Source organism: Atheta coriaria, unplaced genomic scaffold (genome assembly GCF_025399875.1).
Source record: "Atheta coriaria isolate IRGN ID8LTWV9N9 unplaced genomic scaffold, Caltech_Dcor_3.1 hic_scaffold_6_pilon, whole genome shotgun sequence".
Classification (NCBI taxonomy): domain Eukaryota; kingdom Metazoa; phylum Arthropoda; class Insecta; order Coleoptera; family Staphylinidae; genus Dalotia; species Dalotia coriaria.
In genome coordinates this window covers 14,343,913-14,366,302 of record NW_027045448.1, presented here as the reverse complement: position 1 = coordinate 14,366,302, position 22,390 = coordinate 14,343,913, and the positions used below count along the sequence as shown (strand labels likewise).

At 34.7% G+C, this 22,390-nt stretch overlaps 5 protein-coding genes and 2 long non-coding RNA genes across 8 annotated transcripts; 6 read left to right on the top strand and 1 right to left on the bottom strand.

Annotated features, from left to right (window-relative positions):
- Positions 1-1,465, top strand: CtsB (Cathepsin B). The gene is made up of 4 exons (XM_065306389.1): positions 1-343; positions 455-581; positions 647-1,112; positions 1,177-1,465. The coding sequence occupies exons 1-4, from the start codon at positions 144-146 to the stop codon at positions 1,386-1,388; spliced, it is 1,005 nt and encodes a 334-aa protein (XP_065162461.1). The 5' UTR covers positions 1-143; the 3' UTR covers positions 1,389-1,465.
- An 85-nt stretch (positions 1,466-1,550) lies between these two features.
- LOC135794902 (uncharacterized) lies at positions 1,551-2,120 on the top strand. Its single transcript, XR_010548976.1, has 2 exons — positions 1,551-1,623; positions 1,683-2,120. It is a non-coding gene; the product is annotated as an uncharacterized lncRNA (long non-coding RNA).
- A 101-nt stretch (positions 2,121-2,221) lies between these two features.
- On the top strand, positions 2,222-4,243 carry LOC135794901 (salivary glue protein Sgs-3-like). The gene has a single exon (XM_065306387.1). The coding sequence runs from the start codon at positions 2,299-2,301 to the stop codon at positions 3,604-3,606; it is 1,308 nt and encodes a 435-aa protein (XP_065162459.1). The 5' UTR covers positions 2,222-2,298; the 3' UTR covers positions 3,607-4,243.
- fmt (phosphatase 6 regulatory subunit 1-like protein fmt) lies at positions 4,196-9,401 on the bottom strand. Of its 2 annotated transcripts, none has more exons than XM_065306385.1 (14): positions 9,027-9,401; positions 8,831-8,906; positions 8,677-8,756; positions 8,182-8,620; positions 7,945-8,123; positions 7,780-7,893; positions 7,302-7,722; positions 7,173-7,237; positions 6,911-7,109; positions 6,771-6,851; positions 6,585-6,694; positions 6,291-6,523; positions 5,920-6,232; positions 4,196-5,766 (listed from the first exon to the last, which is right to left on the bottom strand). In XM_065306385.1, the coding sequence occupies exons 2-14, from the start codon at positions 8,888-8,890 to the stop codon at positions 5,637-5,639; spliced, it is 2,424 nt and encodes an 807-aa protein (XP_065162457.1). In that variant the 5' UTR covers positions 8,891-8,906; positions 9,027-9,401; the 3' UTR covers positions 4,196-5,636. The 2 variants fall into 2 exon arrangements, with proteins under 2 accessions (XP_065162457.1, XP_065162458.1); XM_065306386.1 differs by having other exon boundaries at positions 6,585-6,667.
- Positions 9,402-10,004: 603 nt separating this feature from the next.
- On the top strand, positions 10,005-16,117 carry Pect (phosphoethanolamine cytidylyltransferase). Its single transcript, XM_065304845.1, has 2 exons — positions 10,005-10,137; positions 14,292-16,117. The coding sequence occupies exons 1-2, from the start codon at positions 10,082-10,084 to the stop codon at positions 15,013-15,015; spliced, it is 780 nt and encodes a 259-aa protein (XP_065160917.1). The 5' UTR covers positions 10,005-10,081; the 3' UTR covers positions 15,016-16,117.
- Positions 16,118-16,283: 166 nt separating this feature from the next.
- On the top strand, positions 16,284-17,691 carry LOC135793763 (probable ribosome production factor 1). The gene is made up of 4 exons (XM_065304844.1): positions 16,284-16,614; positions 16,676-16,900; positions 16,975-17,393; positions 17,479-17,691. The coding sequence occupies exons 1-4, from the start codon at positions 16,402-16,404 to the stop codon at positions 17,654-17,656; spliced, it is 1,035 nt and encodes a 344-aa protein (XP_065160916.1). The 5' UTR covers positions 16,284-16,401; the 3' UTR covers positions 17,657-17,691.
- Positions 17,692-17,997: 306 nt separating this feature from the next.
- On the top strand, positions 17,998-19,691 carry LOC135793663 (uncharacterized). Its single transcript, XR_010548683.1, has 3 exons — positions 17,998-18,404; positions 18,466-18,576; positions 19,643-19,691. It is a non-coding gene; the product is annotated as an uncharacterized lncRNA (long non-coding RNA).
- Positions 19,692-22,390: the final 2,699 nt, after the last annotated feature.

Below are 22,390 nucleotides of genomic sequence, written 5' to 3'. Positions count from 1 at the left end.
TAATTCCGCAGCGATCTTTGTGTGCGATGTTAAAAGATGGTCAAACAACCGAATAAGTCAGTCAGTCGTTGATGGTCAACAGAACTTGAACGTGTGACGTCGATTTTAAATTTTAATTCTTTGATTGTTTAATTGTTAAAGCAATGAAGTCGCTTTTTGCGGTCGTGATCATCGCGGCGACGATTTTCGTCGTTTCTGCGCGTCTGCCGCATCCGTTATCGGATGAATTCATTGCGAAGATCAACAGGCAAGCGACGACGTGGAAGGCCGGCCGGAATTTCGCGCCGAATGTTGATATGAAGTATGTTACAAGGTTGATGGGAGCTCTGCCTGAACCGAAAAAGTAAGTAAACAGTATATTACAATATTTGTTCATAAAAGTATCTAAAATCGCACATGCAGCGCCACCTATACTCTAAAACATAAACTAATAATTTTTACTTTTTAAATTTAGACTTGCCGAACATGTTCATGAATTAGAAGGCGTAGAAATCCCCGAAAACTTCGACGCCAGGGAACAATGGCCTGATTGTCCCACGATTCAAGAAATTAGGGATCAAGGATCATGTGGTTCATGCTGGGTACATTACATAACCTCAATTTACAACTTATAACCTAGTTTAACATAAAAATTAATTTTCTTTAGGCTTTTGGTGCAGTTGAAGCAATGTCCGACCGTGTCTGCATCCATTCCAAGGGTAACATCCACTTCCGGTTCTCTGCTGATGATTTAGTCTCCTGTTGTTGGTTGTGTGGTGCGGGTTGCAACGGTGGATTCCCCGGCGCTGCCTGGCACTACTGGGTGCGCAGTGGATTGGTTTCCGGTGGGACCTATGACTCGCATCAAGGATGCCGCCCTTATGAGATTCCTCCTTGTGAGCATCACGTGAATGGTTCACGTCCTGCTTGTAATGGCGATGATAACAAAACACCGAAATGCGTTAAGGAATGTCAAGATGGTTATAAGGTGTCTTATAAACAAGATAGGCATTTTGGTAAGAAGGCTTACTCGCTGAGGAGTGACCAGAAGCAGATCCAGACCGAGATTATGACCAATGGACCGGTAGAGGGCGCGTTTACTGTTTACGCGGATTTGTTGCAATATAAAAGTGGTAAGTAGATTGTTCTATGTTTAAAAAGTGGTTTAAAAGAGTTAAAATTGATGTTTTTTTAAAGGTGTTTATAAACATGTCACTGGTGAAGCTCTTGGAGGACATGCAATTAGGATTCTGGGATGGGGTGTGGAAAATGACACGCCGTACTGGCTCATTGCTAATTCGTGGAACTCTGATTGGGGAGACAATGGTTTCTTTAAGATACTTCGTGGGGAAGATCATTGTGGCATTGAAGGTGGCATTACTGCTGGTCTACCTCAAGACCAATATTAAATATGATAAAAATCATATTTTATTTTATTCATTTTAATTGTATGAAACAAGCTGCAATAAATTTTGTGTAAAATTTATTATTTTGTGTTATCTTATCAAAAAATAAATAAATTAGAACCTAATTTTGGTTTGTTATTAAATTTGCTTCATTTTAAAATGTTTGTTTTGACGTCTATCATATTGTTCTCTATCCTAACCTCATTTGTGACTTCAAATACGTTTAATATTGAAGATGGTAAGAATAATTAAAGTTTAATAACAAATTTGTAGTGAAAATTGTGTTGTTAATTATAGAAATTCGAAAATTTGATGTTCAACGTCCAAAAAGTATAGATTTGGAGCAAGATTCAAAGTTTGAGGTTATAGATCTTAAAGATGAAGTTGTATCAACAACACTAGTTGCATATAATCAAAAAGATGTAATTACAACTGAAATGGTACCCACAACTCCAGAGAATACATTTATATCTTTGCAAAATCACATTTTAAGTATTAAAAATGTGATTGTTAATTCAATCTTACCAATTACAATGATGATACCGTTTTTATCAGTTTCTAACTTGTTGTGGTTATTGGTAATGTTACTGTTGCCGATTATCAAGAAAAACAGTGAATCTGGATGGTTTTTTGTTTAATTTTTTGAATAATTTTTATTTTAAACTTATTTAGGTTAAATTTTTTAATTAAATATATGTATAACTTTCGCCAAAAATAAAATTGCTTGAATTATGACTGTAAATATAATTTACTTCTTCAAAATGTGTTTTTGTTAATTTATTACATATTGTGTGTGACGTTTTTATTTTTTATCATTGTGTAAATGTTATTTTCGTAATTATTTCGTAATAATTCTTTTTTTGAATAATATTTCTCTAAGAACACTTTAAACATTGCTATAAACTATGTAAAAATGTGTAGAAACGTGATTTTTATATGTTTAATTACGATTGTATCAATTGCAACGTCATTGCCTGACGCTCATCATGATCATCATGCTCGATGGATAGGAAGTAATTTGGGATCGTTATTGGGACTTAAGCCGGTAACGACGGAAGCACCCATTGAAAGTGAACAAAATGGCAGTGAATTGGATAGCGTTGATGAATCAGATGAAGATGCAGATGAATTACCAGAAGAAAAATTGGGTCTTTTGAATAATGTTGTTGGATTGTTGACTACAACAACAACAAAGAGACCAGCTATAAAAACTACAACTGCAGCTCCAGATATTCACGCATTGGTTGGTGTTGCTGCGAGAGTAGATGATGAACCAGATACAACAACAACAACTACTACTAGCACAACTTTAGCCCCAACAACAACTACTCCCACGACTACTACGTCAACAACTACAGAAACTACAACAGAAGTAACAACGGAGACCACAACGGAAACTACAACTGTTGAAACAACTGAAACAACTTCAGAAAGCACAACTGACGAAACTACAACGCCACCTTCAACCACAGTATCGGAAACAACTGAAACTGAAACAGAAATAACAACAACGACAACTGAAGAGACTACTACAACCGCCCCAACGGAAACCACAACTGAAACTACCCCGGAAACAACTGAAGAAGAAACAACTCCTACTACAACGGAAACAACTGTTCAGAGTACGGAAACTACAGAAACAACTGAAGTAGAAACAACAACTGAAAACACAACTGACGAAACTACAACGCAATCTTCAACAGAAACAACTGAAGCGGAGACAACAACAACAACATCTGAAGAGACTACTACAACCTCCTCAACAGAAACCACTCCAGAAACAACTGAAGATGTAACAACTCCAACAAGCACTGAATCAACCACATCAACGGAAACAACCGAAACTGAAGAAACAACCCTCACTACTATTGAAACAACAACAGAAGTTGATATAACTCCAACAACCACACCAGAAACCACAACTACTGAAGTCTCTACTGAGGAAACAACATTGACCACAGTTGATACAACAACTTCGGAAGCAACAACTATAACCACAGTTCCAACAACAACAACAACACAACCTACAACAACAACACAACCTACAACAACTGCTCTTTCTACTACAACTTCAAATTGGCAGGAACATTATGACAAATGGCGTGACGCGCTTACAGCCGCCATTGTACCTCTGACAATGACTTTACCGTTTTTATCACCTCAAAACGCAATATTTCTCTTGTTAATTGTTTTTGCACCAATGATATTCAAATTCTTCTAATCAACATACATTTATACTTCTAAAATTACCCGAAAAATAAAAGCAACCCATGGAATTATCTTTTGTTTCTGTTTGGTTGTTATATACATGGCCTAGCTGATTTTTTGACATTATTTCTGTCAAAATCATCCAACTCCCCATTGAATTATAAAATAGCACCCATCTTTCAATTTCAAGCACTTTTAAGCTCTCCAAAATGGAATCCACAAGTGTTTACGCCCGTATTCAACGCACCGTACTGGAAATCCGCGAAGAAATGGATAGATTCGATCAGTTCAAGAACGTTTACACGAAAGTAATGAAAACGCTGCAGACGCTGTCATCACAATGCGAAGAATCAGCAAGCGCAGTTAAAACAAAAACATCATACCTAAAGATGCTGCTGGATATGGAAAAGAACATCAATGGCGACACCGAAATCAAAGACGAACCAACCGATAACATGGAACTTGAAGAAAGTCCTGAACAAAAAGTATTCGCTGGATTACTCAACATGTAACACAAATATTTTTAAGTTGCACACAAAAGAATATAACTTTAACATGTCTTCGAACATAACCTTCTTTGACAGCTTCGATGCTACATAAAATCATGTCTAAAATGCTTTACTGAAACCAATAAAGTAAGTTTAAATTTACATTTCGTTTACAATCGTTCCTCATTTGTTTGTTCATCCTCCCGCTAACACATTCCTCATCATTATTTTCATCTCATCCATCTCGAAAACAATGAAAACATTTAATAGTAACAATAAAGTGAATGATTTACAAATACAATCAACTGTATGCCTAGGCACTGTACGATGGGAGAGAACAATTCACAGTATTCGATCAAATCTTACGCCCAATAATAATAATCATAATAAAAAAAAAACAATCAATTAAAGAAACAAACGCATTATCGCATCGTGTGTACAATCGTTCTACCAATAAAACCTAATGCGTGAAAGAAGTTTGTTTTTTTTGTCACAATCTATAATCACAGAAGTTATAGTTGCACAGTCTGCGCCCGTCTTCTTCGTTAAACAACAACAAATAAATTCAATAATATAAAAATGATGCGTTTGCAAACGTGTATATATAAAAGAAGTGTGATATTATTTTCAGGACTGTATAGATTTAAAAATGCGGGGTAAAAAATTGATTAATGCGCGCGCGTTTAAAATTAAGTATCTACGATATAAAAAGTTCGCCAAACATGATAAAAAACGATGCGGTAAAAACAACATCCTCATTATCTCAGTGTTTTCATTTTTTTGGTACGACACAGTTCCTCGTTTTAACAGGCACGATAAAGTAATTACTATAGTTTTCATATATGTATATATCGAACAGAGCGATCACATGCGATCACACTAGGCGTGATTCGGTGCATTTAAAATCTGTTCTAATTATTCACGTCATCCGATCGAAAACTGAATGGTTTTTGATTCAGTTGCCAATCGAACAATGTGCAGCGTTTAGCAAATTCACTATAAAACTGAAACATGTAAAAACGTCTTTCCCTCCATCGATATCACAATACTGAACAGATATTTTCGCCAAATTTCATTCGCTAGGTGCATTTTCATCAGTTTTCATTCAGAAACCAGTCTGTGTGTGATTTGGGAATATTCAATTGCACAAAAATCCATTTTACATTATGTGTGTTGTTCGTATGCATATTGCTTTGTTGAATGTAGAAAATATTGAAACAGATCGAAATTTAAAGATTTTTACCCAAACAAATGCGGTTATTTAGTGATTTTTCAGTTTTTGGCTTTCGTGTGAGCGTGGGTGGGGTCGGCGTGAAAATCTAGCACTCATTTTGCGGGGCGTTTACAGTCGATTACATTAATATAGTTTATTTTAGGTTTGGTTGCTTTCCTGTTGCTCGTATGTAGTGTTTTGTTTAGTCTGGGTGACGATTAAAACCTGGTAATTACAAAATACTGTACAATCTGTCCGCATGATTTTCGGCAATGGCGTTGCACACACACACGCACACGGAGACATTCTAACGTGATATGTCGTCTCTCCCAACGGGCGAACTCACGCTTCCGGGAGCGGAATTGCGGGCGGCGTGACCTCCGACTTTACTACGGCCTCCTTTTGCATTGTATCGGTTTCCATCTTGGATGTTTCTTTGTTCTGCACTTGTTGGTTGTCTTTTGTTGCGGAACTGTTAAAAAATCACAAAAATAAAAGTAATAATCAATAAAAACATTTAAAAATATAAATATTAAAAATTTCCGAGGATAGGCAACTGTCAAATCAACAAAGTTATACATATTTCGTCGATATATAAATTTTGACGTTGAATATAGCAACTTACGTCTCGTTAGTTGTCGATGCAACTGCATTTTCCTCGATTTGTAATTGAGCAATATCGATACTCTCCTGTTTGACTCCAGTTGGCGATTCCTCTGCTTCCGTCTCGACATTTTCAATCTTCAAATCATTTTCTGGTACTGGCGCCACAGCTTCATTTGGTTTCTCGATTGTATCAAACTTAGCGTCAAACACAGCAACGCTAAAGTTGGCCCAATCACTGCCACCTGTACTTGCCGTGTCACTTTTAGCTCCCCATGGATCCTCGGAGATAATCATCGACGGAGCTTCGCTTGCTTCATTCGGCCTATTCCACACTAAACAAATAAGTTAAAATATTTAACTTGTTATATAAATCTAGGCTACTACACTTACATTCAGCTTCCATCAAAGGATCATCACCTTCCTCGCTATCACTACTACTGTTGCGCTCTGCATCTTTTTCAATAACCGTCTGAAAAGTGTGTTCCTTCTCATCGAAAATTTGATCGTCCGCATCATCCAATGTGTTGATATTCTGCGCACACACCTGCTTAAACAATTCGTGCTGCTGTACCAAATCGCCTTCGGAGAGGTCGAAATTCATACCGGAACGGCTTTCAATTGTTCTAAACCAACAAAATATACAATTAATTTTTATTTTATTAAACGTAAACTATGAATACGTACGGTAAGGCATCTTCACCGTCCTTGAATTCAAAGTCCTCATCATTGTACGCACCGTACGCATCGTAGAAATTTGCCAGAGATAGCTGTTGGTTTTGGTAATCGGTGAAAATCTAAAATTGTAGTTATTTGATACGATACACACTGGTTTTGCAACAAAATGGCCGACATAGAGGGCGCTGTACTTACTTGTGAGCCGGAACCGGCGGTAGGAAATGATATCTCGTATTCATCGCTGTCTTCGTTCACTGTGTGCGGATGAACTCCAGCCTTTAATTAAATACCATATTAAAATATGTAAATTTAATAAAATTAATGTTTTTTCTTACCAGCAGAGCTTCCCGTACGCGATTGGCCTCGGTCAGCGTATTCTCGTTGAAAGCGCGCAGCGCCTCGGCAGTCTCCGGCGAATTATCTTTAAGCATTATGCCTAATGGAGTATCGGAGCACATTATTACTAGAATATTCGCTATATTAATTAGGTGGCCCATGTAGCCGCGGCGTGCGTTTCCAATTGGACTCGTTTCACTACAAAATCAAATCAAATAAACATTTAACCTAAAAATTTAACCTTAAAAATCATCTACAAACCTTTTTTCATCATTCTCCTTCCAAGCTTCTAAAATCCTTTCGACTAATTTGCAATTAACTAATAACTGCAACCAAATGAACACATTTTTATCATCAACATTTCTTCATCTGCTTAAATAATTAACTTACATGTTTAGATAAGGCAATGTTATCACCCTGATCGGAGGGCAGATTAAAATTGAGGGCGGCGGAGATGCACGCCTGGACTTGCGTGTGCAGAAAATTATTCCACGGAAAGGCGAAGAACAGATCGATGAGAACCGACATGGTGCCAAGAGAGATCACCTCCTGCGCCAGTTCACCACCGCCTATCGAAATCAACGTAGCAAGAAGGCGCGTCACCTGCAGCCGGGTATTCCCCAACGGTGGTTCCAACAACCCCACCGTGGTTAATATGGACGCCTTCTTCGGCGGATCCAGCAGCAGGTTGTGAAAGTCTTTCAAACGCTTCTGGATTTCTTTCAGCGTTGATTCCACCACGCGCTGGCGGCCATCGTTGTCATTCTGGTCATCGTAGTTGGCGTTTGGGTAATTGAATGCAAACGGAATGCTAAAAATCAATAATTTTAATAAAACAATGTGTAAAATGGTTGTTTTCGATACGTACTTAGTTTTATTGGCGTCTAACAATTCTAAAAGTACTTGAATACCGCCAACAATAGCAGTCTCGCATTTTTCCTCGGCCAGAATGTGGTCCAAGAGTAAAGCCACCGTTTCAGGTCTAAAACATGAAGTGTAATATTGGTTGCCTATAGTTGCACATAAAACTTACGATTCTAAAGCATTTAGCAATGGATCGGGATCAATACGTTCAGTAGAATTGCGCTGATTATCTCTCGCTTGCACGATAAAATCGCGCAACAATTGAGCAACATTATTATGCCGGCCGCTGTCTACCTTCGGATCCAACAAAGCGACTAAATTTTGAATTATTCGCTGACTGTCCAAATACTAAAACATTTGCAATTCAATAATTTACATCAAACACAAAAAAAATGAAATTATTTACATTTAAAATATTTTGTCGAACTTCAACGACCTGCGTCATCAACTTGAGCGTAAGATCCATTATCGCCGATGTACTGATGTGGTTGAGCAGCAGCTGGACAAAGTTATCCTTTGCTTTCAGGAAGTCAATAACTTGGATACACGTAACCTGGTTAGACAACCAGTTCTGCTCGGTTTTCTTCGCGATGAGGACGGCCATTATCTTACTGAAAAACGACGCTAGCAGTGGATTCAGAGGCGGCTCCCGATCCAGAAAGGCATATAGTTTCGACAGGAGTGTTTCATCGCCGGCGAGACGCTCATTCAACGACGGAATGTCGCAAGTTATCATCTCACAGGCAATATTAGCGTATTTAAATCGGGAGCGTTCGTCTATATCCTCGGGTGGTTCTGTTGTAGTCAGGGTTACCAACTCTTGCAAGACTTCTTGTTTTATCAAACTAAAAATTATTTTTTTATAATTTCTAATAAAGTTTTAGTTTAAATAATGACTTACAATTCTAGTAGTTGTTTATTCTGAGCTTTGCACTCATTTAAAATGTCCTCTTCATCCATGACTTCTTTAAGTGTAACATCCTGCAATAAAACAAAAATGTTGATATTTTGTTAAGTTGGTATGTAAAACTAGGTTATGTCATGTCTACACTTACTTGTTTGCTGAGAATAGTCTCCAGCTGCGACGACGAGGGATTATTATACTTCCAAAACATGTTGGCGTCTTTAAAGCTGCGAATCAATCATTGGATCGTTGAATCACCGAAATAAAATCGCGATGACATTTGCGAAAATTACCAAGGACGCGTCCGCGTCAATTATCCACCACCACCACCATCCACCCACACTTACCTAAATCGTGTGTGTTTGTATGAAAAAAGATTACAAATACAGCGGCTCCGCTCGGGGTGCGTGGGTTAGGTTCATCGGGGATGACCTCTTCTTATCGGATTGCTGGGCGCTCGCTTTGGTTGTGGAGAATGCCGCGACGAAGCGCATATCACAGGGGTAGCGCGCGCGCACGTCACTTGCACGCACGGTGTGCGTGTCTGTCCGAATGCCTGCACAACTGCACGAAATTGCACCAGATGCACTCGGGGGTGTGATGCGTCTCGTACACCCTCTGCACCGATTACAATTCTTGATTAGGAACGCACGGAAAGCGGCCACCATTCATTCATCCGCTGCTCCCATAATGCACTTGTTGAATGAAAACCGTTGACAGATGACGGACGGAAAGCGTTTGACAGATGACAGACCAAAGTGGATATACAAATATAAGAACATTTAAAAATGTTCAAAATAAGTTTAATAAATTTATAGTAAGATAATTTAGTTTATAATTGTTTTTAAACTATTTAAATATTTAAATAAAACTTGACTTGAATATAAACTGAATTATATATGGTTTTGTGATGAATATGTGGTTGCCTATATTGCATTTAAAACAGTGGAACAAATGTTATTAAATTTAAAAAGAAAACCAAGCCAAAACATAAAATACAATGTAAAATGTCCAAAAAAATGATATAATCTCATCAAAAATATAGTTTCTTTGCTTTCTATTTTAATTTTCAGTTTAATATCTCAAGATATATTTTTTGCAACCCACTATACAGTAACAAAACCTTGTTTGAATTGTTTGGCAGTTAAAACAGTCCGCAGCAGCCAAAAATGAAGATAAATCTGGTTTTAGACCATCGAAAATGTTATCTGACGTGTTGTAAAGTTGTAAATATAATTGTTGCTTGGGTGGGGAGCGCATATATCGAGCGGTCGCGCGCTTTAGCGGCAGGGACGCCGGATACCGCCTGCGAGCGCATATCGTACGGGCTCCGTACGTGACTACTCTGGAAACTTTAGACAAGTATGACTGCGATTTTTGTTGTCATGGCGATGATATCACCATGACTGCAGATGGGGTTGACACGTATCATCTTGTTAAAGCTGCGGGCAGATATAAGTAAGTAAAAATAATCAAATAATTTTAACAAAGTGGAGTATTTATCGCTAATTCTGACGCACACAATATTTCTAGAGTGTAATTATTGTTAATTCAGCTGAATTTTACATCTAGAGATAAAATTTGCCACTTTTCAAAATGGCGTTTGTTATTCGCGTTGTCATTGGCAACGGTGCAAAAAACAAGTGAATTTCCATTTGTAAAGCTAGCGTCAGACAACCTTGAAAACCTGGAAATGTCGAGATACATCTTATTACTCTGACGAAATCAGCGGGAGTGTAATTCCATACACTAAACATCTCGCGAAACGTGTTTACAACTTACTCGCATGTTTACAACTTGATTTTACACGCGCAGTTAAAATACATTTCAAAATTTCATTCATCAATTGATATATATTGATATAGATCATATATAATATTTAATTTAATGATCTGCCAACTCAAGAACTAAAAATATGCAATGTTTAAAGTTACAAGTTATCAGAAACGTGTTCAATTTCGTTTTCATTTCGTATTTAACATAGTTTCATTGAGTTTGATGTGTAATTAATTTCTTTCGAGTAAAATATCGTGTGATAAGGAAGGTTAATAGGTTGAATATGCGCTTATACGAGGCGAGAGAAGACTTTGGGACGCATAGCGTGATCATGCCCGCCAATGACGTGCGTATCTCGCGTGTCATGCCATGTCCTCTCTGGGTGTGTGTTTTTTATTTTCCTGTTTTGTACTTCACTCAGGCCTGGTTGAGCTGCGGATGATTAACTGATTAACAATGTGTCGCTTTACGCATTTACGTAGGACTCGTGCCTTACTCGTACATCCGCATCATACGATAATCACGTAGAGCTTACTTGGCAGTTAAATACTGTGGAATTAAGCAGTTTTTGTTTAATTTAATTATTATAATAATTTATGATGGGAGATAAGGATGTTTGAGTAGTTTTATGGGTTTGAGATTATGGAAAATTTCTTTTTTGTTATATAATTTAATTGTTAGCAGTTTTTTTGGGTTTTTAAATAATTTTTTTAAAGTTTTTTGAATTTATTTATTTATAGAGGGGAGATTTATTAATATTTTTAATTTTGGTGGTGTTTTAGATTGTTTCTTATGTTATGGGTATTGTTTGAGAAGGTTTTGTTAAGTTTTTGTTGTTAATTATTAAGAAAAAAGTCATATTTACTCAAATTTTGCTGTTTTTCGGTCTTTATTTGCAAAATTTTTACTTTTTTGAATTTATTTATTTGTAGAATGGAAATTTATTAATATTTTTAGGTTAGATTGGTTTTTACACTGTTTTTTGTATCATTTTACATGTTTTGAGGAAGTTTTCTGATTAATTTGATGTAAAATAAAGAAAAAAGTCATTTTTACTACAAAAAATAATCATTTCTTAACTTAAAACGTTTTAATCTAGTTTTTTTTTATCTATGCGTTCATAAAAACATTCTTCTATTATCTACGGTATAGTTTTCAATATTTATAAACAACTTGAGCAATAATCTCACGCGTTTTACATTTTTTCATAATTTATTTTTACGATTACTCATCCTACTAATTCATGGGATGTAAATTTAATTTACCGGATGTTATTGTTACTCATACCTTCACTTATCTCGTCTCACCTCATCATTAGTTTGCATATTTTATTATTTTATGTTTGTATTGATTGCTAAGGTTGTGCTTATTATGTTTAGCATTATATTTAGTCATTGGAGCAGTGAGCAATCGACTTTTTAATTTATTATTTAGAGGTTGCTTGCTTCTCGACCTTACTTAATGTTATTAATATTTGATGTATTGCATCATTGTATCATCATTGGTTCTTGGAAGTTTGATATTGAAGTGGAATTTTATCTATATTTTTTAAATATTTATTCTACTTAATTAAAGTTCGTGAGGTAATTAAATTATTGATTTCGTTGTGAGAGTCGTGGTCACGAATAGGATGTGATCAAGCACATGTTGTGGTTGTACAGTATTTTTATCGTTCAATAATTTACTAGTCATTACGCAAATCGAAAGGGTCAGGCGATGAAAGACGTGTTTAGATTTTCAGTCAGTAACCTAGTTTATTTATACACACAGTTATTAATAATTTATATAAAAAATTATAGATTAGACGTAGTTTGGAATGCGTTTGTTCTTTTGAAAAAAAAAAGTTAAAAGACAAACTTTGTATAATGATGAAATTTTTACAATTGGGTTGGTTTATATTAATTTCCTCATTATAGCGTTACAGTTTCTTTGTGTAACGACGAAAAATATTTTTATTTCTAGCAATTATGAGCTAAAATATTTTTTTAAAGACATGACATCGATGGTAACATTTGAAATATTGTTGTAATTATGATCCCAACATCCCTACAAATTGCAATGCAAATTTCTATAACTTTAGCACGATTTTTCAGCTAATTTGTTGGGGTGCACGTTGTGTTACTAGAAAATCATTTAAACATAACACAAGTGAATGCAACTGAGCACAGCGGAATTCATATTTAGACTTTAGGAAATATTTACCGGCATTTTTACAAGAGTAATTGAGTTTATAACCAACTTACAAGCAATTAAACAGATGCCAATCCACGTAAAATCTCAATATTTTGTTAGTTTTTGTTCTTCAATGTAATATCATCAAGCAATAACGTAATTTATAATTTTTATGGTTGAAAAGTTGCATAACTTGTTCAAAAATACATAAAAACTTAGTTTTCTGATAAAATAATTCGTAAAACGTGTGAATTTTAACTAAAAACTTAAAAAAGCTAATATTTGGTTATATTTTGTTCTTCGATATACCAACACCTCTCTATAACGTAATTCTGTATTTTAAATTTTAGTATTATGTGAGTTTTGAAGGCTTTTACGAAAAAGAAAAAAAAAACACAATCTATTTATAACCCCAATTCACCCTTTTAGCACCATTAGTACGATTACCATCTTTGTGAATCTTAGACACAATATTCTTTTCATCTCCCGATGCTGCGTGCGCATTTACATTCACAAGATCACGTTCGTATCACACATGTGCGATGTGTCTACGTGTCTCTACGGGGTGCGATATAAATAGCCTTTGCAGGGGTCGTGATGATTTTAAGCGCGCGCTGGCAAACGCGAGTTTAACCGTCTCGCCTGCTCGCGACGCATTAACAGCCGAAATAAGAAAACCTTCGGGGAATCTTCTCCAATGTTTGTCTTCACCGGCGCCTTTGTTTTTCTTATTGTACGCAACATCCGATCGGCATCATCAGCCGTCGGAATTACGAGTAGCTCGTAGAGAATACAGAGATGGTTTGTTGGGGTGCACGTTGTGTTACTAGAAAATCATTTAAACATAACACAAGTGAATGCAACTGAGCACAGCGGAATTCATATTTAGACTTTAGGAAATATTTACCGGCATTTTTACAAGAGTAATTGAGTTTATAACCAACTTACAATAGATAAAACAGATGCCAGACCACGTAAAATCTCAAAATTAATTATTTTTATTCTTCAATGTAACAAAACCTCACTAGAATGTGATAAAAAGGCACAGTCTCTTTATCATCATTATTCAGAGGCATAAGAAATAAAATAAAACAACAGTTTTTATTCAAAAGTTTAATTAGGTGCAAATAACTATAAAAAAACAAAAATCAAGGTTTTTTATATAAAACTAAATTACCTAAAAGCAAAACTAAATCCGAAACTAATTATCCCATAAATTTAATTGAATCTGCCGTCTGACTTTATTGTTATTGGTATTTTTATAGCCCATATAACATACAAATACCAAACATACAAGTAAATTACAATCATTACAACACACACACACATCACTGACGAACCTTCGACCTTTGCCCTCAATTTCACACCGCCTTGTATGCCATACACAAACAATACCCGCGTATTCACTTCAACTGCTTTTAAATCACACCACAATTTTTTCCGCCTTAAAACAAAAACAACTAAAACATTAACTTTAAGACTCCACCATGAATATTCATAAACAACTATAAATAGGTCTTAAATATTTGCTCATTATTATTATTATTATTATTTAGCAAACAATAATAAATATACTACGTTGTTGTACTATGAAGTATGAAGTAATTCATTGTACATAGTAAAATTTCCACACATTTTACAACACATTTATTTAATATTTTCAGAGAAGTAAAGAGAACAGCAGGTGTTTCAACAACAGATCTCGTCGGCCGAATGCTCCTCCTCACCCGTGAACATTTCCGCCAGGGACAGTTTGAATACAACGTAGCCAAGGAGCATTCATCCACCATGGGCCAAGACTCCACAGCGCGCTCACCCTGGACCGGCTGCTCGCAATTCCTGCCAACAACACAGAAAATCATTCAATTCTCCGATGGATTATCACCGAAACCAGGAGATAAAGTCGTCTACGTCGCTGGAGCGTATGATTTATTCCACGTTGGTCATTTGGATTTTCTGGAGAAAGCAAAACAATATGGCGATTATCTTATTGTCGGTTTACACACTGATCCAGTTGTTAATCGATACAAAGGCTCAAACTATCCCATTATGAATCTACACGAGCGTGTGCTAAGTGTATTGGCTTGTAAATACGTTAATGAAGTAGTAATTGGCGCTCCGTATGAAGTCACCAAAGATCTCATGGAACATTTCAATGTAGACATTGTGGTTCATGGTACCACTGCGGTGATGCATGATGTCTGCGGGAAAGATCCGTTTGTGCTGCCGAAAAGCATTGGGAAGTTCAAAATTATTGATTCTGGCAATGATATGACCACGGAAAAGATTGTAGAGAGGATTATTCGCAATAGACTTGAGTATGAAGCGAGAAATTACAAAAAAGAGCGGAAAGAGTTGGAGGTTTTGAAGTATATTAATGGGAATTAGTGGTTTACATATTTTTTACTCGACCATGAGGATAGAATATTGCAAATTTCACTTTTTAGCTTGCAGGCTTTGATTTTAAAAGCGCTGCTGGATATTTTATTTATATTTTATGTTTTTATCTTTATTTTAAGCATATATAACAAGTTTAACTTAAGCTATATCGTCATGACAAAGATGCTGAATATATGTACCAAATTTGATGGCAAAGAGGGCATAATTATCAAGATGCTACCAAAGATTTTTGTTGGCTGTGAAATTAGAGCGCTCTAATACTATACTCGTAGATGATGCTAGTTACAGAAATGCATTTATGACATGTATAATATTATATTATAATATCAATAACAAAGACTTAGATTTTATTACTGTGAACTCGCTGGGCAGAAATTTTCTATATTGTAATTATCACCTGATTCAGTCAAAAATTGGATTGTTTTGGTTTTAAGTACAAAAATGTTTGAGTTTTTGTGGTTAGGATCACGAAATGCAAGAAGTACAAGTAATTTAAACATGACATGCATTTAAATCAACTGGCAGTGTTTATATTCTAATGAAAATAAATTATACAACCCCGCAAGCATTGTGATTTAAGTAATTGCACAATGCACTTAAGTCACAGCACACATATGCATACATTTGTACAGTTGTTTGTAGTTAGGTGTAGTTTTATCTGTGTATTTTGCAAAACAAACGGTAAACTGTTGTAAACTTGTAGCATAGTTACTATGTGGGCTATTTTTAAGTTGGATGCGCGCCGAAATACGCGTGTGTGCATATTTCCAAAGATAAAGTTGTCTAAAATGCTAACAGTTTGTATTTCAGTGATATACTTTTGCATATTTGTTAAGTAGTTGATTCAATTTTGTAAATTTATATAAATATGTATGTATATTATGGTAATATGTAGTGGAATTAACTAGTTAATTATTATTTTACTATTAATATATGCGCGTTGTAGTTGAGTACAAAAATAATGTTGAGATAAGTCTAGTAAGATGGGAACACATGAGATTCGGATTGAGATTTGCAAAGTGCAGAAATATTGCTAATGTTATCGGAATTTATATATTTCATACTATATTAAATGGAATTCTGAATGGGATTATTTTTATTGAATTTGTTATTTTTGCTTGTTTTGCGATGTTTGTAGGATATATGTTTGGTGTATTATTGGTTGCCTATATATGTATTTTACTTTTACTAATTTTTGTAAATAAAATTCTTCTATAAACACAAATTCTTTCAAAATTTACTTTATATGCTTAAATTATAATTTTTATATCGAAATATTGTTGGTTTTTCTATGTTTAAGTGTTGAAATAATTATTTTATGGAATATTCTCCAACATTTACACCATAACCCCAAATACTTTTCAAATTAACAACATGGCAACTCACGTGGTGGATGATTTTTCCGAAGAAGAAGACCAATTAATCGAAGAAGATGGCATGAAAGTGGAGAATCTAAGTGATGAGGAAGACCTGAAGCCTTCTAAGCCCGATGATGTGTTGTTTCCTACTGAATTAAGGTACCACAACATAAAAAACAAACAAGTTCGAAGTCAACAATATTTGAAGGCTAAAAAGGAAGCTAAAAAGGTATAATTAATTATTATTATATATCTTTACATGCTCTAATATATATATTTAATACTCCTAGGCTAAAAAAGCATTAAAAGCTAAACAAAAAACTGAAGGGGTGCCTAAAAAAGTCCCACATACATTAGATTCACTTCGAGAAAAAGATGAAACCACTATTGATGATATTACAACAGAAGAAAATGAAGTTATTAAAGCAGATTTAGACAACGACGAGTTTTCCACTTACTACCAGAATGAATATGAACCAAAAGTGTTGATTACTTACTCAGATAATCCAACAAAAGTAAGTTTTATCCATAAAATTTGAATTTACTTAAATCTTTAATTTCTTTAATTATTTTTAATATTTTACAATAGAAAACTCGTATATTTGGACGTGAATTAACCCGTATCATTCCGAATTCCTCCAGTTACTACCGAAATCGGTCCGGTGTAAAGAAAATCGTCAAAAGTGCGCTCAATGAAAACTTCACAGATATTGTTATTGTAAACGAAAACCGCAAGGAACCCAATGGTTTACTTGTCATTCATTTACCAGATGGACCCACAGCACACTTCAAATTGAGTAATGTAAGGATCACAACTGAAATGCGGAAAAATTACAGACACATCAGTGCACATAGACCTGAAGTGGTCTTGAATCAATTTACAACTCGGTTGGGTTTAGGAATTGGGCGAATGTTGGGTGCTTTGTTTCATTACAGTCCTGAATTTCAAGGACAAAGATGCGTCACGTTTCATAATCAACGAGATTTTATTTTTTTCAGGCATTACAAGTAAGTTTTCATTAAATTTACTAATAATTTTAGTTAAAGCATTAAAATAAGTTGTTTTCTAATTAATATTAATGTTTTTGTGCAGATACAATTTTGATAAAGAAGGGAAAAGAACAAATTTGAAAGAATTAGGTCCAAGATTTACGCTAAAGTTAAAATCTCTACAAAAAGGTACTTTTGATAGTAAATATGGGCAGTATGAGTGGATTATTGATGGCAAACGACATAAAATGGAAACTAGCAGGAGGAGATTCTTTTTGTAGACGTTATTATTCAATAAATATGAAATTTTTCATCATTTTGGAGTTGTTTTGTCAACTTTTGTCCTTGAATGTAAAAAAAACTTACTAAACGTGCTCATAGGTGGCGCTGCATGTACCATTTGGAAAGAAAATATATCAATATTTTAATTTTCACTAAAGAAAACTATAAAATTAGTATTAAATATAATTTTTTAAACTCTATTTATTAATTATTTAATAATTTTTGTGACATTCACTGCATTTAAGAGCTAATAACTAAATTAATTATAACCAAGTTAAATTTTGCGCCGCTAGATGTCGCTGCATGTATCAAACTGCGCTTAATTCAAAGACAACATGGTGCGACTCGGCGCGCATCAAATTTCCGCCCGCCTCGCAGGTAATAATCGCGCGCGATCTTCGGAATTCCTCGCGATTTGCACCTTGCACCACGCCGTCCCGATGCCCGCCGTCCGGCGCGCACGTATCCACGCCGCGCTCGGCTGAAAGTCATCGCGTCCGCGCGCGCCATTCGCGTTCATTTCGCGTTTGACAGTATCACCACTGGCCTTTGCTGGTCCGCTCAGTGCGATGTGTCCGATGCGTTCAGCGTAATTTCGTAAATTAATTGTTTTCGCGCGCGCGTGTGTCTTCCGTACGGATGTCCGTCGCAGTGTTCGGTGTCGTCCGAGTGTCGTCCAGTTTTCGGTGTGTGAGAGTGTTATTTAAGCATACTTGCTGTCTGTCACAAGAAAACATCAACAAGAAGGTGTAAAACATTAAAAAAAACCACAAAGACGTATCAATAATATTCGATTATCAATTTGTAGGGTGAGAAACTGCGCATGTGGAAGCTATAAAGACGTCAGAGACATTAAACAGTGCTTAAGTCGGTTATGAAGAAGTGATTTTCGGTGCAGTTTACAGCAGTGAGCCAACAGGTAGGTCTTGAGTTGGAGTCTCTTGAGGTTGAGAAAGTGCGTGTTTATGTTCTGTGTATTAAAGGAGCGTGCGTGAAGTAACATATTTTTGTTAAATTTAAATGTGCGCATGCGCATTCTACTTTGTTGAGTTTAAGTACGCTTGTAGGGCAGAGAATAAAAATCACCTATCAAAATTCGATTTGTTTTGTTCCTTTACCTACATGGTTTTGTACTTAAATTTCCATGTAGTAATTAAATTTATTGGTTCTGAAGCGGTTAGTTTTTCATTAGATGTGTGATTGGTGTTTATTGCTCATTGTCGATGGTTGCCGGTTATTGTCTGCGTTATCTTAACAGTGTGAATGTCTTGATCGTGACTGGACGTGGAAATGCAAAAGTGCGTGGATAAATTATCTATTAATAAATACTGTACTATAAAAAAATATTTTTTGTATTTTTGTGCATACTAAGTTAATGTTTTTATCAATATCTTTGAATACTAGTAAAGTGTTACAATCAATCTTTTATTATAAAAATGACCACCTTCTAAATTTTTAGAATTATGGAGGTTTTTGTGGTGAAAAATTTTGTTTTTTCATGTTTTTTTTTGCCCTTTCAAGCAACTTTTGAGCTTTTTATATTTATTTTACCACTTGTTTGCTGTGTCTGGCACGTAGGCGGTGTGCTTTCTACCTATTTTTCAATTTCTGGGTAATTTTATTAGTTTGCAATAGCAATTTTATTAGAAAAAAAAATAATAAAATTGATTTTTAAAACTAATTTATAATACTATTGATTGTGATTACTATTGAAATTGATGAAAGTTGAGTTAATCTACGTTGCAATATGCGTCAGATGCAATTTCATGAAACGTTGTTGACTTTAATTCCTTTTTTCTTGTGTTTTTGTGGTTAAAAGCGCGATCGGTAAAACCCAGGAGCTACTGCTCACCCGCATTAATTCGCCAGTTAAACACTAAACTATTATTGTTGCTTCGCACATTATTCAAGTACCTGCATACTTACTGCTTATACAAAAAAGAAAAAGCGTGTTTTGTATCTAATTTAGACTTCTTATTTTGCAGATACTGAGATTGTTTCAACACATCATGATATCACCGATATTCTACAGATTTGTGTTGTTTTATTAAATTTATTTTTTATTTCCCTAAGAAATTATTTGATAAATATTGTATAACGGCGAAATATGTACAATTTGTTTGGTTTATATTACTTCTCGTTATAGCGTTACAGATTCTCTAGGTAACGACGAAATATTTTCTTTACTTCTAGCAATTTTCGCGAGCTAAGGGAATATTTTTTAAAGACAAGACATCGATGGTAACATTTGAAATATTGTTGTAATTGAGATCCCAACATCCCTACAAATTGCAATGCAAATTTCTTATAACTTAAGCACACGATTTTCAGCTAATTTGTTAGTAATGCTGCGTTACTAGAAAATCATTATTTAAACATAACACAAGTGAATACAACTGAGCGACGCGTGAATTCATATATTTAGACTTCAGGAAATATTTACCGGCATTTTTACAAGAGGAATTGAGTTTATAACCAGCGCAACAAAAAATTAAACAGTTGCCTATCCACGTAAAAACACAAAATTTGATTATTTTTTCCTTTGATTTAATGTCAAATCTATATAACATGATAAATATCATTATAAAGAGGTTAAACTATATTTAAGTATATTATAACACAGGTAAAATGTTCTATTTATTTGTTTATTTGATTTGTTTGAGTGCTTTGACTGTTTGCTCATTTCTTTGATGTCGTAAATTACAATTTATCGCGTTCGTAGTTGACTCTGCCTGCGTCGGTGTGCTTTCCACGTAAAACCCACTTTTCATACGTGAATAATTGACGCGCAAATTGCATCCCTCCCGGTTGACTTTTATAATTTTATCATTTCCATCTTCTGCCTGCCCACTTAAACCCACACACACCATCACTCCATCAATTTGTTTGTGTGCGATTTTAATTTCTCATCACTCTAACTGAACTTGTGCATAATTGTTACAATTTTCATCACTACATCTACACAGTAAATGTGTCAGCTGTAGCAAAATGTTTACACTATGAAATGCGAAAATGTGAAATATTTGTATTGGAGCACAATGCAAATACTACTTTTGTCACACTTTATTCATCCCAAAATATTTTAATATATCGATAATCCTTTCGCTCATGAATGACGCTAATCCTTTCTCCTAGTTTCCACAGTTCTCCGAACCGCGTGAATATATCCAAATATCTCTATACCCTATATATCGTGCAGTAATCTTATTTGCGGAACCAGGTGCTTCGAAAACAGTCGATTGTTCGTCGTTTGAGAAAGGGCTCGAAAAGTGCTTCCAAACACGTTTTCTACTCCTACTAATAATCGAATACGTTCGTATTCATCACTCTTTTTGGTTCGTTTTCATAGAAATATCCGATTTTGTTTATTGAGAAGAGAAAAGAAGAGAAGAGAAGTGTGCGCTTTTGAGGGCGTGTTTCGGGAGCACCGTGCATATTTTTTCGTGTTTTCTATAGCCACATATTGTGATGTTCTGATATGTGTGTGTTGGTGTAGTAGTGCACTTTTGTGGCGCCGATAATGGCGAGTGCGTGGCGCAGCACGTGCACGTAAAGTGTAATTATCATCTTTGAGACTGCACGCACCACACTCACACATGATCTTCGTCTTGCATGTGTTTAACGATTGGTGATGATTTTGCGTCGGGTGTTTTGAAGTTTTAGAGTTTTTTATTTCTTATTTTTTACGAGTTTGTAAGTAATTTCGTCCACGTGCTAATTTTTTTCTTCAGTTTTTCAGTGTGTTTAGTTTGTGTTATTTTATTTTGTAAATTACAGGTTGTTTTCTTTTTGAAACACCGCAAATAATTTATTTTTTGAAAAATTTGTTTGTTTTTGTTAAAATTTTAGTTTTTTGGATTTATTTTCGTGGAGAAATCTTGTTTTGTAGATGAAAACATATTTTCCTGAGCAAAAATTCAAAATTTATTAATAATTAGTTATTTTTTTATGTTTTTCATTAATTTTGAATAATTTTGTTGAATTAATAAAGTAAAACTTTATTTTTGGCAATACTTTCTTTATAAAATTGATTTAAACTTAAATTTTACTTAAATTTTTTTACTGAGCGTGTTTAAAACTTTCATTTTACGCACTTAATCAACAATATTCAACTTAAACAACTTAAAAACCTAATTTTTTTGTACAAAAACTCAAAATTTGTTTATAATTACCTGCTTTTTATTCAGTTTACAAAAATTTTTGTCATTTTTTATTAAATTATTGCAGTAAAACTAATTTTTTGCTATTTTCTGAATTTTTAATTAACTTAACCTTAAAGTTGACTCAAATATTCACTGAGCGTGTCTAAAACTTTCATTTTACGCACTTAATCGCCAATATTCAACATAAACATCTCGAAAACACAGTTATCTGTCCAAAAATACAAAATTCGTTTATAATTTCTTCCTTTTTTTACTTTTTACAAGAATTTTGGTCATTTTTTAATAAATTATTGCAGTAAAGCTTATTTTTTTGCTATTTTATAAATTTTTAATTAACTTAACCTTAATTTTGATAAAAATTTTCACTGAGCATGTCTAAAACTTTTAAACTTTAAAACTTTTTCATTTTACGCACTTAATCTTCTATATTCAACTTGAATTCTATTTCTCTTCATTGTAATAAAATGTCTACAACTTCCTTATAAGAAAGTGCGTGAGTTTAGCCCGGCGAGTACAAGCGCATTAATAATAATCACGATTATAAACGTGCGCGAGCGTGTGTGGGAGGTG